This window comes from Gymnoscopelus braueri (genome assembly GCF_963280865.1).
Source record: "Gymnoscopelus braueri genome assembly, chromosome: 9".
Taxonomy (NCBI): Eukaryota; Metazoa; Chordata; class Actinopteri; order Myctophiformes; family Myctophidae; genus Gymnoscopelus; species Gymnoscopelus braueri.
In genome coordinates this window covers 56,335,049-56,350,423 of record NC_137610.1, presented here as the reverse complement: position 1 = coordinate 56,350,423, position 15,375 = coordinate 56,335,049, and the positions used below count along the sequence as shown (strand labels likewise).

At 40.8% G+C, this 15,375-nt stretch overlaps 2 protein-coding genes across 2 annotated transcripts in view; one reads left to right on the top strand and one right to left on the bottom strand.

Annotated features, from left to right (window-relative positions):
- The first annotated feature begins 8,041 nt into the window (after positions 1–8,041).
- The window catches only part of mrps35 (mitochondrial ribosomal protein S35), a 19,787-nt gene continuing 12,453 nt past the window's right edge, over positions 8,042–15,375 (top strand). Inside the window, exons 1-3 of the mRNA XM_080438257.1 lie at positions 8,042–8,164; positions 13,646–13,692; positions 14,284–14,508. Of these exons, the coding sequence (XP_080294383.1) occupies positions 8,044–8,164; positions 13,646–13,692; positions 14,284–14,508 (393 nt within the window). The 5' untranslated portion in view covers positions 8,042–8,043. The remainder of the gene's footprint in view (positions 8,165–13,645; positions 13,693–14,283; positions 14,509–15,375) is intronic.
- Positions 11,498–12,911, bottom strand: LOC308092558 (malonyl-CoA-acyl carrier protein transacylase, mitochondrial-like). Its single transcript, XM_080438521.1, has one exon. The coding sequence runs from the start codon at positions 12,733–12,735 to the stop codon at positions 11,548–11,550; it is 1,188 nt and encodes a 395-aa protein (XP_080294647.1). The 5' UTR covers positions 12,736–12,911; the 3' UTR covers positions 11,498–11,547.

The window sequence follows — 15,375 nt, the reverse complement described above, 5'->3', positions numbered from 1 at the left end:
TAGGGACACCACGTTGAAAGTGGTAAACAATAAGCTGTTACATCGTTGTCAGGGACCGAGTTGGTCGGAAGGAGAGACACAGGGAAAACTTTGTGGGTTTTAAAATATTGTTCACTTTTTTCTTTCTTTTTCTTTCTTTTCTTTTTTTCTTTTGTTGTAAATAATGATTTAACAAAACAAATGTGCTCAACACAAAAAGGAAATTAAACTAAATAACTAAACAGACAAACAACACAACTGAACTGAAAACTGAACTAACCAGAATGACACAGGAGGTGGACATATATAGGGACGGGTCAGACCACTGTTAACACAAAAGGGGGAAAAGACAAAGACTACCATAGAAACACACACTCAAAACCCCTGCCCCACCCCATGGTACAGAGGGACTGTGGTGCAGTCCAATTTCTCTAGATTAGCTGTTAGACTCGTAGCACTCGGTGCCGCGCTACGAGGTTGTATATCTGCTATTTTTGAATAGCCAAAGTGTAAAATAATGCTTTTTAGCTCAAATAAAAAAATGACACAGATCTTAAAGGATTACCACAAAGCCTGCTATACCACACACACACACACACACACAGTGTAAATGATTAGGTGCCGGAGCTCATGAACCGGACTAAAAGTAATGAGGTGACAGAACACTTTCTAGAGGTTCCAGAGCCGAGCTCCGGCCAGCTCCAGGGCAGAAAAGAAGCCCTGCACACACCTATAATGAATTAGTGTGCGATCCGATTCATTAACACAGCTTATTACACGGCTTGGTTGAATGCTTGATTCTGATTGGTTATTCACTGAATTCGGCGGTGTGTTATTTCTGGATAATGACCGCTGAGCTCAATAGCAGACCTCTGTCTAAACAAAGGCTCATACCTGGCTGTGCTTGAATGTCATGTACAGATAAACATTGCTCTCAAAAATGTGTTTGAAAACATTTGAAGCGAGAAATAGACGATGCAGTAACAACACCGAAAATATATTCTATTTGATCAACACTTCCTGTTGTTTTCCATGGCGACCACGTTACACTGGACGGACGACCGCACATGACATAAAGCAATGGAATACTTTCATTACCGTAAGCAAGTTGTTGTTGTTGTTTGTTCTTTGTTGTCTTTTGTTTGTTGTTTTGGGTCAATTTATTAAGTAGCCGTGTAATAAGCGGGATAATTGACAGCGAGCCAGTCATTGTTTAGAGATAAACCCCTTCAAGGAGATTAAATCCCTATATGCTCCGCGTCGGGATTTAATCACCCTGTCGGGATTTATTTCTCAACAATGACCGGCTCGCCGTCAATTATCCCTTGCATGCTAAACCACAGCAACCACCAAGTGTAACGAGTGTGCAATGCCAGTCAAAACATTGGAGTGATTGTGATTGATGGGTGACAGACTACATGGCAGCTTGTCTTGCCCCATTCATAGGTATCTGTTTCTTAAAGGGCTGAGCTGCATCCATGGGAAAAGTCAAGTACACTAATGAAGGACAGCTATCTGCTTATCAAACATGTAAACAACACAATCCTACTGTGAGGAACCTGTCTGTCTGTCTGTCTGTCTGTCTGTCCTCTTCCATTTCTCTCCTCAGTGGGTTGACCAATCAATCTAAACTTGCACATAAGCAATGACCATTGGCATATGTAAGCTGTTTATTAGCATTTCTGTGAACTCCCACTCAATGAAGACTGCTGTGGGTGGAACCAGGAGAGTGTGATTCCAGTTGTCTAATAATCTAATCTGCTCTTTTACAGTAGCATGCTGGACCCGGGCTCAGGGCTATAAAGAGAGACAGCTGGCTCTATCAAAGTTATAAAGCACTTTGATTTAGACACACACACACACACACACACACACACACACACACACACACACACACACACACACACACACACACACACACACACACACACACACACACACACACACACACACACACACACACACACACACACACACACACACACACACAGCAGCAGACCTGAGGCTAGTGGGCATGGGCAGCCTACTACAGTTCAGGCCGCTATACGCGGCCCTCACACCTACGTCACACTGCTGATTCCACCAATATGTCTGAGTCATAGTTTTGGGGACTTGGTCAGAGTACCCGTTGTACCCGTCTGTCAAGTGTACCTTTTTGTGCCCATATATGGAGATGTCTGTTTCTGTCTGTCTACCTGTGCACCTTATGCCCATATATGGAGATATATGCATCTGTCAGTCCTTGTCCCTGTTATATATCCACGTATATGGAGATCCCTGATGTCTTCAGTATATGCCCATATATTGGAATACCCATATATGGGCATATTGGCTGATTTGTTTACGGCTGATGCCATGATAACACATTTAGGGTAGACAACACACTCCATATTTGGGAGTAGTTGCATTGGGAACTCCTTCTATGGTTATGGCTGAGTCAGAGTGATGTCAGAGGTCCGCCCGCCCTGGCTAAAAGTTGTTTAGTAATAGCTTAATCTAAAGGATATAGACTGTGCACCAATAGGCCCCATGTTATATGTTGGCCTATGAGTGCATAGGCTATTGTAACAACTAATAGTTTATGCATGGTGTGCATAAAGATGGGACCATATATTTGCCTGTGTACAAATGGAACCAACGGGTCCATTTGGTTCCATTTATAAATTCTCAGAGCTAAATTCACACTGAGGATTTTACAGTGTAATTACTTTCCTAAAACAACCTAGACCAAGGCTGCGTGTGTCATCGCCCACAGGACAAAGCGTCAGGATAGTGTAAGTGATAAGGGGGGACATTGTCCGAAGGGGATCGGAAAATTGTCTTTGGGTCAGGAGTTGGTTGGAGGTAACTGGAGCTACAGACCCCTGTCTGCCACCATGTCTGTCCATGAAGTGATGACAGCACCTGCCACTGGCTGCCAGGGGTGGAATAAGTAGCTACACAGATTTGTTTACTTAAGTAAAAGTACCACAATATTAAAAAAATACTCTGCTACAAGTATATGGTCTGGTGATGACAGGCAGCACCTGCCACTGTTAAGCTGCTGCTGTCTTTTACTAGAGTTTCTGCTTTTACAGAGACTATCCAATGAGGGGAGCGCGCACAGACACACACACACACACACACACACACACACACACACACACACACACACACACACACACACACACACACACACACACACACACACACACACACACTTGACTTTGAGACTTGCATAGATACTTTAAGCCACTACACTCTACAGTTACACAACATTGTGTCTTTCCAATCAACTCAACGAGCTCCAGCCGTTGGGGTTATTATGTTATAATGAAGCTTACAGTTGACATTTAGTTCTTCTGCCTAGCTTTAGTGCAAATATATCATATAGCCTATACTTTTTTTAAGGCGTATATATAGGCCTCGCCCAGATAGATATTGTATTACACATTATTATTGTTTGTTTGGCTAAAATGTAAAATTATCAGTGATGGAAGAAGTACTCACATTAATACCCTATTGTAGAAATACTCTGTTACAAAAAAGTCCGGAATTCAAAATTGACTTGAGTAAAAGTACACAACTATGTGTATAAAAATGTAGAAAGTAGGCTACTCATTATGCAGAATGTGTTTTCAAATGTATAAAATGTAAAAAATATATTTAGAAAATAGCAGTAGTCTATATAGGGCTGAAATGATTAATGCATGTTTTGTAATAATATTCAAAATCTAAAAAATAACTAGTAATTAAAGTTTTCAAATAATTGCAGTGGAGTAAAAAATACAATATTGGCCTCTGAGGTGTAGTGGAGTAATGAAAGCATTAACAATTGGAAATACTCCACTACAGTAAAAAATACCTCAAAAGTGTACTTAAGTACAGTACTTGACAACCTGAATAAATGTACATAGTTACTTTACACCACTTGTTTAATGTCAGTAGGCTGTATGCAAATAGCATACAGCCTACTGACATTAAACACAGTGTGTAGTGTGGAGCTCCACACCTCTAGATAAGTAAAAACTCAGAATTCAGTATATATTTCACACAACTTTATAGAAGTAAAAGCTAAACTAAACATAATGTTACACATCATTATGTAGAAGTAGAACTTAAAGGTAGGTTAACCTACCTTCAGAGTGAAAGGATCTTCCTCATCTCCACAACATGTGAATGTTTGTCTCTGAAGCTTTTAACAACAAACACTCACTGTCTGTCTCCACGTTTCTGGAAGAAACGCACTTCCTGTCAATGAGTTTCTCTAAAAAGAAACAATAAAACACAACATTACGTCTAAAAAGAAACAAAACGGTGATGTTGTCATTTATTTCATCACGGCGGCGTGTTGTCCTTTGAAGCGCATCGTCTGTGTGGAGACAGACAGGCTGCAGCAGCTGGATGATGATGATGATGAAGAGGAGGATGATGAGGATGAAGAGGAGGATGATGAGGGTGCTGACATGTGGACTAGCTCCGACGGAACCTCTCCCTCCCGCTATGTAGCTCCGAGATGAGGTTCCTCGTTCCTCGGTGCCGTTTGAGCAGGACATTGTCGCACATTTTCCACTTGACATGTTTCTTACCCCTTTCTGCACATCGTATCCAAAAAGCTAAGCTTTTCTCAAATGCTCTCAGATGTTTGAAATTTTAACGTACAATAAAATCTATCCAACGAGTTGAAAAAAAGCGTTTAAATCGCTTCTCTCCTCAGCCGGTTCCATAATATTATGCATTAGAAGATGCAATTCAACATTTGACCAGTAGGGGAATCAGTAATGTTATCTCTACGGGCGCAACTCTTGCGCAATGTCTTAAAAACATGGAACCGGCTGAGGACCGAGGCTAATTAAATACTTTTTTCAACTCGTTGGATAGATTTTATGGTGCGCTAGAACTTAAAACATCTGAGAGCATTTCAGAAAAGCTTTACTTTTTGGATACGATGTGCAGAAAGGGGTAAGAAACATGTAAAGTGGAAAATGTGCGACAATGTCCTGCTCAAACGGCAGAGGGAAATGAGGAACCTCATCTCAGAGCTATACAGCGGAGGGAGAGGTTCCGTAGGGGCTGACATGTGTAAACCCACTGTAAAAAACACCAGTGTTCAGTGGTGGAAAGTAACTGAGTACATTTACTCAAGTACTGTAGGCTACTTAAGTACAATGTTGTACTTCACTGAAGTATTTCCAATTTTCAATAATTGTACTTCTACTCCACTACATCTCAGAGGCAAATATTATAAATAATTATATATAGCCTACATTTATAAATACATATAAATATATATATACATTTTACTCCACTACAATTATTTGAAAACTTTAGTTACTAGTTACTTTTGCAGATATAAAGACATACATTAACCACTTTAGCCCTATTTGAGATGCAAGCTCTCTTGTGGCATGGCGACACGTTGTGAGCTTGTAGATCTGCAATTTTCTAACATTTCAGTACTTTTACTTTGGGTACTTTAAGTATATTTTGAAGCCAATACTTTTGTACTTTTACTCAAGTAACATTTTGAACACCGGCCTTTTCGCTGTAAACAGAGTATTTTTATATGCATTGTGAGCTTAATTGTAGATCTGCTATTTTCCAACGTTTTTTTTAAACATTTTAGACATTTGAAAACTTATCATAATGAGTAGAGAACATTCAGAGCATACTTGCCAGCATTAGCCATAAATGGACACCACCGTCCGCAAGGTAGACCGTGGCAGGATGTCCAGAAACCCATAGGAGGATAAATGTCCTATTCAGTCCTGACCTTTGGTGACCTATTCAATCTCAACCATCCAATATATGGAGACACCCATATATGGAGACAACCGACCTACCCAAGTCTGACCTCACAGACTTCTATATATGGAGATGACTAACATACTAACCCCTCCTGGAGCCCCATATATGGAGACAACCGAAACATCCAAGATTGACATCATAGACCATACATGGGCAACTGGCGGCCCGGGGCCACATGCGGCCCCCACCTTTACTTAATGCGGCCCGCAGGTTAATATCAGAACATGATATATTATTCCACAGCTGTTTACAATTCCAAACATGCAAACATGACCCGCTTTAATTACTTCAGTCTATATTATTAGTCTAATGACTTTTTTATGTCCAATGTATTTGTATTTAAGTTCATAAAGTTAATGCATTATGCAGTCAACTGCATAATGCATTTGAAATTAAATAAACATTTTACTTTTCAGGATTCCAATTCAAAAATATATTTAAAAAAAAATCAGGTTTCCAATTCCAAAATTCCAAAAGCTCAAAACGCATCACGTTGCGACGTGTTTTGAGCTTGTAGATCTGCTATTTTTGCTACTTGTGTGACATACCAGAATGATGAAGTGAGGCATTAATTTACGAAAAAAGTTTAAATATATAGATAAGAGGTTTCTGCCCGACAGCAACAATATGCAATGTGGCCCCCTGGAGTGAGTGTGTAAATATAGTGGCCCTCTCTCCATCATCAAAGTTGCCCACCGCTGTCATAGACCCTATCTTTGGGCAAAACTGACATCACTTGCTCCATATACGGATATGACTGACATCACCATGTCCATGATGATGACACTAACACTGCGGCCAAACATATAGAGGCAAAGGGATCTCTCCAGAGTAATACACATCGACGATACAAGCACAACTAGTTGGCCTTAGTTACAACCCAGCTAAGCATCACAGCGGCCCTTGAGTCCGGTTTTAAACAACCCGCAGATTATCTGTCTTTTATAGGTACTTTAAATATATTTTTAAGCCAATACTCTTGTACTTTTACTCAAGTAACATTTTGAACGATTTCCCTGTAAACACAGAGTATTTTAAAAATGCATTGTGAGCTTAATTGTAGATCTGCTATTTTAAAAAGATTCTTTTGACATTTTATACATTCGAAAACTTATCATGACACCTGTACTTTTACTTGTAACAGAGTATTTCTACATGGCAGTATTGATACTTTTACTTAAGAAATGAGAGTACCTTTTCCACCACTGCTTACTTATATAAAATGAACCAGATAGCCCCTTAGCAGAGCCCATGTATCAATACAATTAATACATAATAATAATGTATAACAATGTATTAATAATCTTGTATTAATCTCTCTCTATGGGTCTGGCCCCTCGTTAGGTTCTCATCATCTAAATCATTGGTTCTCAAAGTGGGGTCCGGGGACCCCCAGGGGTCCTTGGGGGTGGTTCCAGGGGGTCCCCAGCAAAAGTAGTTTTCCACTTTATCCATTTATAAGTTGGCTATTCAAAAATAGCAGATATACAAGCTCACAGCGCGTCACTTCGTGCAGGCGCTGCGAGCTTGTAGATCTGCTATTTTTGAACATTTTTTGAAAAATCTTGAAATTCTTTTGAACATTTTGCATTTTCAACACAAATCTTCTCTTCTGGGGGGTCCCTGGCTCAAAATGTTTTCAGATGGGGGGTCCGCGGACAAATATATATCAATTTGGGGGTCCTTGACAAGAAAAAGGTTTGAGAACCACTGGTCTAAATTGCAGTGGTGGAAAGTAACTAAGTACATTTACTTAAGTACTGTACTTAAGTACAATTTTGAGGTATTTGTACTTTACTTGAGTATTTCCAATTTCCAATACTTTTACTTCTACTCCACTACATCTCAGAGGCAAATATTGTACTTTTACTCCACTACAATTATTTGAAAACTTGAGTTACTAGTTACTTTTCAGATATAAACTATGATATAATGAAACATACATTAACCACTTTAGCCCTATTTTATACATAGGCTATTTGAAAATAGCAGATCTACAAGCTCACAACGCGTCGCATCGCGACGCGTTGTGAGCTTGTAGATCGGCTATTTTCAAATATTTAGTACTTTTACTTTTGGTACTTTAAGTACATTTTGATGCCAATACTTTTGTACTTTTACTCAAGTAAATTTTTCATTTTGGATTTTTACTTGTAACAGAGTATTTTTATATTGCAGTATTGGTACTTTTACTTAAGTAAAGAATTTGAGTACTTTTTCCACCACTGGTCTAAATTGTCCCTCGACAGCTTCCGTCCGTATGCACTGCAATAAAAGATGGCGGCGCACAGTGTGTGTAAGATGTTGTCCTTAGGACGTGTTTTAACCCCTCACAGCCCTCTGGGCAGGCTGACATACTCCACAGCTCTGTCTACTAACAGACCTGCTGATAATAAAGGTGAGAATATGTTTTACCTTTTAATTAATATTCCTCCTTTATGTAGAAACAGAACCCTGCAGACCTACACAGCCTGCTAGCCTGTTTGTTAGCCGCCTGCTATGCTAACTAAGTGCTTATGCTGCTGTTATGCTCTGGCTTTATCTCAGTGGTGGAAAGTAACTAAGTACATTTACTTAAGTACTGTACTTAAGTACAATTTTAAGGTATTTGTACTTTACTTGAGTATTCCCAATTTCCAATACTTTTACTTCTACTCCACTACATCTCAGAGGCAAATATTGTACTTTTACTCCACTACAATTATTTAAAAACTTGAGTTACTAGTTACTTTTCAGATATAAATGATCACATTGTAAAACATAACATTAACCACTTTAGCCTAGCCCTGAAACATGACTGTCATACCATGACAGTCATGGTGCCGAGTCCCCCTGGTCTAAAGTTGTGTTCGATTTTTTCACATTGCCATCTCTCACATAAACATAAACGTTCAGATTTCAAATATAAAGTGCTTACCACCGAGCCACGGATGTTACAAGGCGATGCGGACCGCGATGAGTACCCGTATCTCCCGTATTGTTCAATAAAAAGCATTTTAATCCCATCGCCGGCCATTTTCTTTTTTTGTTTTTTTTTGTTTTGTAATGTATCAGAGTGCAATACACCTCCCAACCATTAGTGTCGCATGGTTGAAAGTAACGGAGACAATTTGGAGAAAATGGCCGGCGATGGGATTAAAATGCTTTTTATTGAACAATACGGGAGATACGGGTACTCATCGCGGTCCGCATCGCCTTGTAACATCCGTGGCTCGGTGGTAAGCACTTTATATTTGAAATCTGAACGTTTATGTTTATGTGAGCGATGGCAATGTGAAAAAATCGAACACAACTTTAGACCAGGGGGACTCGGCACCATGACGCTTGTATACAAGCGTCATGTGAACCATGGCTAACTTTAGCCCTATTTTATACCTAGGTTATTTGAAAATAGCTGATCTACAAGCTCACAACGTGTCGCATCGCGACACGTTGTGAGCTTGTAGATCTGCTATTTTCTATATTTTTCTGCTATTTCTAAAGATATCTACACATCTAGCAGATCTATAGATCTGCTATTTTCTATATTTTTTGTAGATCTGCTATTTTCAAACATTTTAGTACTTTTACTTTTGGTACTTTAAGTACATTTTGATGACAATGCTTTTGTACTTTTACTCAAGTAAATTTTGAATTCTGGACTTTTACTTGTAACAGAGTATTTCTATATTGCAGTATTGGTACTTTTACTTAAGTAAAGAATTTGAGTACTTTTTCCACCACTGAGTACCAGTGGTGTAAAGTAACTAAGTACATTTACTCAAGTATATTGTGCTCAAGTACAAATCTGAGTATTCTTTTTGCTTTACTGGAGGGAGTGTTTCAGTAAATCTTTAGTCACTACTGTAGATTATTACTACAAAACATACATTAGCCACACATTGCCCTATACGTTTCGGCCATTTGAAAATAGCAGATCTACAAGCTCACAATTGTAGATCTGCTATTTTCCAAAGATTTTTATACATTTGAAAAGTTGTGAAATGGGACATTTTGCATAATGAGTACTTTCTACTTTTGGTACTTTAAGTACATTTTGATACCAATACTTTTGTACTTTCACTCAAGTAAATGTTGAATACCTTTTACTTGTAACAGTCAGAGTATGTCTATATTGCAGTATTGATACTTTTACTGTACAAACATTTTTTAATGCTTTTTCCACCACTGCTCAGTTCTCAAACGTGTTTAAATGTCAAAGACCCCTAAAGTCTGAGAGTGTGAGTTACAGACCTGTTTTATCAAGGACCCCACTTTGTGAATCACTGCTTTATCTCATCTGCTGGTTCTGTTATTTGCTGAAGATATACAGTATCATATATACAGTGGTGGAAAAAGTACTCAAATTCTTTACTTAAGTAAAAGTACCAATACTGCATTATAGAACTACTCTGTTACAAGTGAAAGTCCAGAATAAAAAATTGGAATTTATTTTTTATTTATTTAATTGGAAATTGGAAATACTCAAGTATAGTACAAATACCTCAACATTTTACTTAAGTACAGTACTTAAGTAAATGTACTTAGTTATTTTACACCACTGCATAATATATTTTTTTTATTTCACTAGCTTATGTAGTTAAATGTAGCTCATGGATGAGCCTGTGTGCAAAACTCACTTAATGACATGCTTCCTACTGTAACGGTTTAGCTTTGTTTGGGGTTTGGGGTGCCAGTTAGGTCAAGCCTAACACGAATTTAGTCCAGCTTGGACAAAAAACGCCTTTAAAAAAAAACAACCTTACACAGGATTTAAATGCACACTTAGCAGAACCAAATGAACCTTAAAACCTATAACCAGGGATGGATTAGACACAAAAGAACACCTTTAACTCAAGAAACAATAGAATGAAACACAATAGAATGAAACACACAGACACAAAAATAACTCAGTTTGACTTTGTATTGTAAATCGGCTCCAGCCCACACCCGAAATCCAGTCCACAGTTTGCCTAATACCACAGTTTTAGTGTCAGTTCAATATAGACAGTCAATATTCCCAATCCACTGTTCCTTCAAAACAGGTAATTTACAAATGTATGAAAACCTTTGGTTAACCAAGACAAAATAAAAGAACAAAAGAAAATGCCCCACGGCCTTTACCGTGGTGAACAAACGAAATGGGGCAACAGTGTACCGTGTGTGTGTGTGTGTGGGAGAGGGGCAGATCCAGGAATCCACTCAGTTTTTTTCCGGTCAGCCCAGCTGGCTGCTCCGCTGCTGGTAAACAAACAAACTGCACGGCACGGCACGGAAAACTCCCAAGGGTTAACAGCTTGGGGTTTGCGTCCTCCACAAGGATCCGGACGGTTTGTAGTTTGTTCAACGGACAACGCGGACTTTTTAACGCGGTCGCGGGTGGTTTTCAGGGACGTCTGATCTGCTTCACTATCACACAGTGACTGACACGGAGGACGCCATCTTGGCTAGTCCATTCATAAAACGTGAGTAACGTGGGGGTGTGACGGAAACTGCACGTTACCGTCTGTACATGGCTCGTGGGCGTGGCTAACCGTAGTGGTGTGTGCATGGGGGGGTGTGTGTGCGATAGCTGATCGCTACATTCCCTCCCCCGTGTGAAAAGCCGAGCAAGAGGAGGCGTCAATCTTTAGACAAACCCGGGAAAGTCTTCATCTTCACTTTCCGCCTCAAAGATGTCCAGTACCTTGCGCCTTTGTATGTCCTCCAGTTCCTTAGCTGTCGGGTTGGAGCTGGGGAATCCTAAGAAGTCCTCATTCTCACTTTCCGCCTCAAATATTTCCAGCACCTTGCGCCTTTGCATCAGTGATCCTCGTCATCATCGGTCACGTCCACATGTGTGTAGGTCTTGTAGGCCTTCAGGTTACACTTCTGTAGTGTGGCACCGAGCTGCTTCCCCGGGCCGAGCTCGTAGGTGCGAGGAAACGACTGACCCTGGCTCCGCTCGTAGATCTGGTGTAGCGTCTGCTCCCATTTCACCGGTGAAACCAGCTGCTTAACCAGCTGTTTGCGCACGTGGCCTTCGCGCATGTAGCGCTTGCCGTCCACGTTCGAGTACACGTCGATCTCCGGGCGTCGCACCTCCACCTGTCTCAGGACCTCTCTGAGGGGTTGGATGGCTGGCTGCATCAGCTCCGTGTGGAACGCTCCACTCACTGCCAGAGGCTTTGTCCTCATGAAATGGAGCTGCCGAGAGTTCTGCTGGAGGAAGTCCAGTGCCTCTTTGTGTCCAGCAATGACCCTGCCGTCAGGGAAGAGGAAGCTGGCCACCCTGCAGACAGGCTCCTGGATGTCCAGGCTCTTGCAGTGCTCCTTAGCCTGCAGGCATGCGTTATTGTACTGGGCCTGCGGTCGACCAATCACTGACAGCATGCCGCTGGGGGTGAGCTCCGACGCTTTCTGCATGGCCTCTGCTCGTACCTTCACTGCATACAGAGCTTCTGTAAAGTCCATTGCACCAGAGAAGACCAGGGCAGCAAACTCTCCAACACTGAATCCTGCAGCAGCAACACAAGACTCAATGGCCTGGGGGTTTACGTGGTTGAGTCTCTCCACCGCCGCCAGGGAGGTGACGAACACGGCGGGCTGGCAGTGGACCGTCTTCACCAGGTCCTCGTGGGGTCCGTGGAGACACAGGGACAGCAGGTCGTAGCCTAGGATCTTCTCCGCCGCGGCGAACATCTCTTGGACCTTCCCGTAGCGCAGCGTCCCCCTCCCCATGCCCACGAACTGACTGCCCTGCCCGGGGAACAGGAACACCGAGCGCTGGCCGGGGGGTTTCCCCCCCCTCGGACGGCCGGTGGCTCCCTCTCCGCGCTCCTCTGAGTAGGGCTCCGAGGCGTCGCTGTCCGCGGTTTCGGGCACGCGTTGAGGTGGTCGATGAGTCCCGGTGGAGGTGCTGGTCCCATCCTGGCTGGAGCTGGAAGACACTAGTCTCCTACACAGTGACACCAGGACAACCTGCTGCCCTCTACAACCTGTTCTCAACATGTTATGATCTACAGACACTTATATTATTATATATACACCACGGTGGTTCATGTCTACTACACGAATAAAGGAGAAAAACAACCAAATCCAGGTTAAGTGTTACTATTGGAAGTGATCATCACGCATTTAAATCCCATCTGGGGTGCCATTTTTTTATGTAACGGTTTAGCTTTGTTTGGGGTTTGGGGTGCCAGTTAGGTCAAGCCTAACACGAATTTAGTCCAGCTTGGACAAAAAAACGCCTTTAAAAAAACCCAACCTTACACAGGATTTAAATGCACACTTAGCAGAACCAAATGAACCTTAAAACCTATAACCAGGGATGGATTAGACACAAAAGAACACCTTTAACTCAAGAAACAATAGAATGAAACACAATAGAATGAAACACACAGACACAAAAATAACTCAGTTTGACTTTGTATTGTAAATCGGCTCCAGCCCACACCCGAAATCCAGTCCACAGTTTGCCTAATACCACAGTTTTAGTGTCAGTTCAATATAGACAGTCAATATTCCCAAATATAATATACTGATCGCTACACTACACTATGACACTTAATGACATGCTTCCTACACTATGACACTTAATGACATGCTTCCTACACTATGACACTTAATGACATGCTTCCTACACTATGACACTTAATGACATGCTTCCTACACTATGACACTTAATGACATGCTTCCTACACTATGACACTTAATGACATGCTTCCTACACTATGACACTTAATGACATGCTTCCTACACTATGACACTTAATGACATGCTTCCTACACTGACACTTAATGACATGCTTCCTACACTATGACACTTAATGACATGCTTCCTACACTATGACACTTAATGACATGCTTCCTACACTATGACACTTAATGACATGCTTCCTACACTATGTCATTGTAAGGATTTCCTGATCGAGGCAACAGAGGACCCCGAAAACCCAGGAGAGAAGTAAGTCTGTCTCTTTATCAATATCATAAACCCAGGAGAGAAGTAAGTCTGTCTCTTTATCAATATCATAAACCCACTATTAAAACCATACATTTAGGACTGACTGTGTCATTGATTACGTCAATAGAGTATTATTTTGGTTACTTTTTCATTAACCCATTCAGAGAGAGAACACATTCTGTCATTTTAGATTTCTTTGGCTTTAAAAAAATAGCAGATCTACAAGCTCACAGCGCGGCAACGAGTGCCGCCCCATGAGCTTGTAGATCTGCTATTTCTTTTTAAAAACGTGAAAATATGTGCAAATCTTTGAATATATATTATTTTCGAGCAAACATTTGTAACTCAAATCTTTGCTTCTGGGGAACAAAATATTTTACAAGTGTTTGCTTAAAAAATATTATATTCAAAGATTTGCACACATTTTCACGATCTTTCTAAAATTTATTTTTTTGAATATCCAAAGAAAATCTAAAACGACAGTCAGAGATGCTGGATTGAATGGGTCAAGCAATTAACCAATCAGTTTGATTAACGGCTGCCCCCCTAATGCATTGTTTAAAGAGAAATCCTCCCTGTGTTCCCCTCTAGTCAGGGGAACCCAGGACGGAGCAGATGGCAGTGGATCAGGACTGGACCGCCGTGTACCCCGCCTGGGCTCCCTTCAGACCCGGGTCGGTGCCCTTACCTGTCCGTATGGGCAAGCCCGTGAGGGGGGGCGTTCCCCCAGAGAAGAAGGGAAACCTGGAGCTCATCAAGGTCTCTGAACACATCCATAAACACAATGAGAAAATAAAAGACATGCAGTGGTGGAAAGTAACTAAGTACATTTACTTAAGTACAATTTTGAGGTATTTGTACTTTACTTGAGTATTTCCAATTTCCAATACTTTTACTTCTACTCCACTACATCTCAGAGGCAAATATTGTACTTTTACTCCACTACATATACTTGAAAACTTTAGTTACTAGTTACTTTTCAGATATAAAGTATGATATAATGAAACACACATTAACCACTTTAAACCTATTTTAAACCTAGGCTATTTGAAAATAGCAGATCTACAAGCTCACAACGCGTCGCATCGCGACGCGTTGTGAGCTTGTAGATCGGCTATTTTCAAATATTTAGTACTTTTACTTTTGGTACTTTAAGTACATTTTGATGCCAATACTTTTGTACTTTTACTCAAGTAAGTTTTTTATTCTGGACTTTTACTTGTAACAGAGTATTTTTATATTGCAGTATTGGTACTTTTACTTAAGTATGGAATTTGAGTACTTTTTCCACCACTGAAGACATGCACTTCCCAAATGTCCAGTGAGATAAATGTCTGCCGGATCAGAATGATACCTTTAGAGCAGACGGACACGCCAAAAAGATCCCGTTCGTCACGGTCGGGTGGAAAGCTTGTATGTCCAAAACGGTTACTTCTTCAGGAAATGGGGGGGAAAACATAACCTGTGTTCCAATGGATCCAGTGTAGTTATTATTTAGTCACAAGCTCTATTGTGCATCTTTTGTGTGACAGTGAGTCTTGTATGACAAAGTAGGGCATTCATTTATGAAAAATGTTACAAACGTGAAAAGCTTGAATATGGACATACAAGGTTTATGCCTGACAGCGACGCATTAAGAGGATTTTATTTAATGCTTTTTTTGGGTTATATTTTACTTCTACC

What these genes read in the sequence shown, in the direction of transcription:
- LOC308092558 (XM_080438521.1), bottom strand. Translation starts at nt 12,735, where the DNA reads ATGTTGAGAACAGGTTGTAGAGGGCAGCAGGTTGTCCTGGTGTCACTG.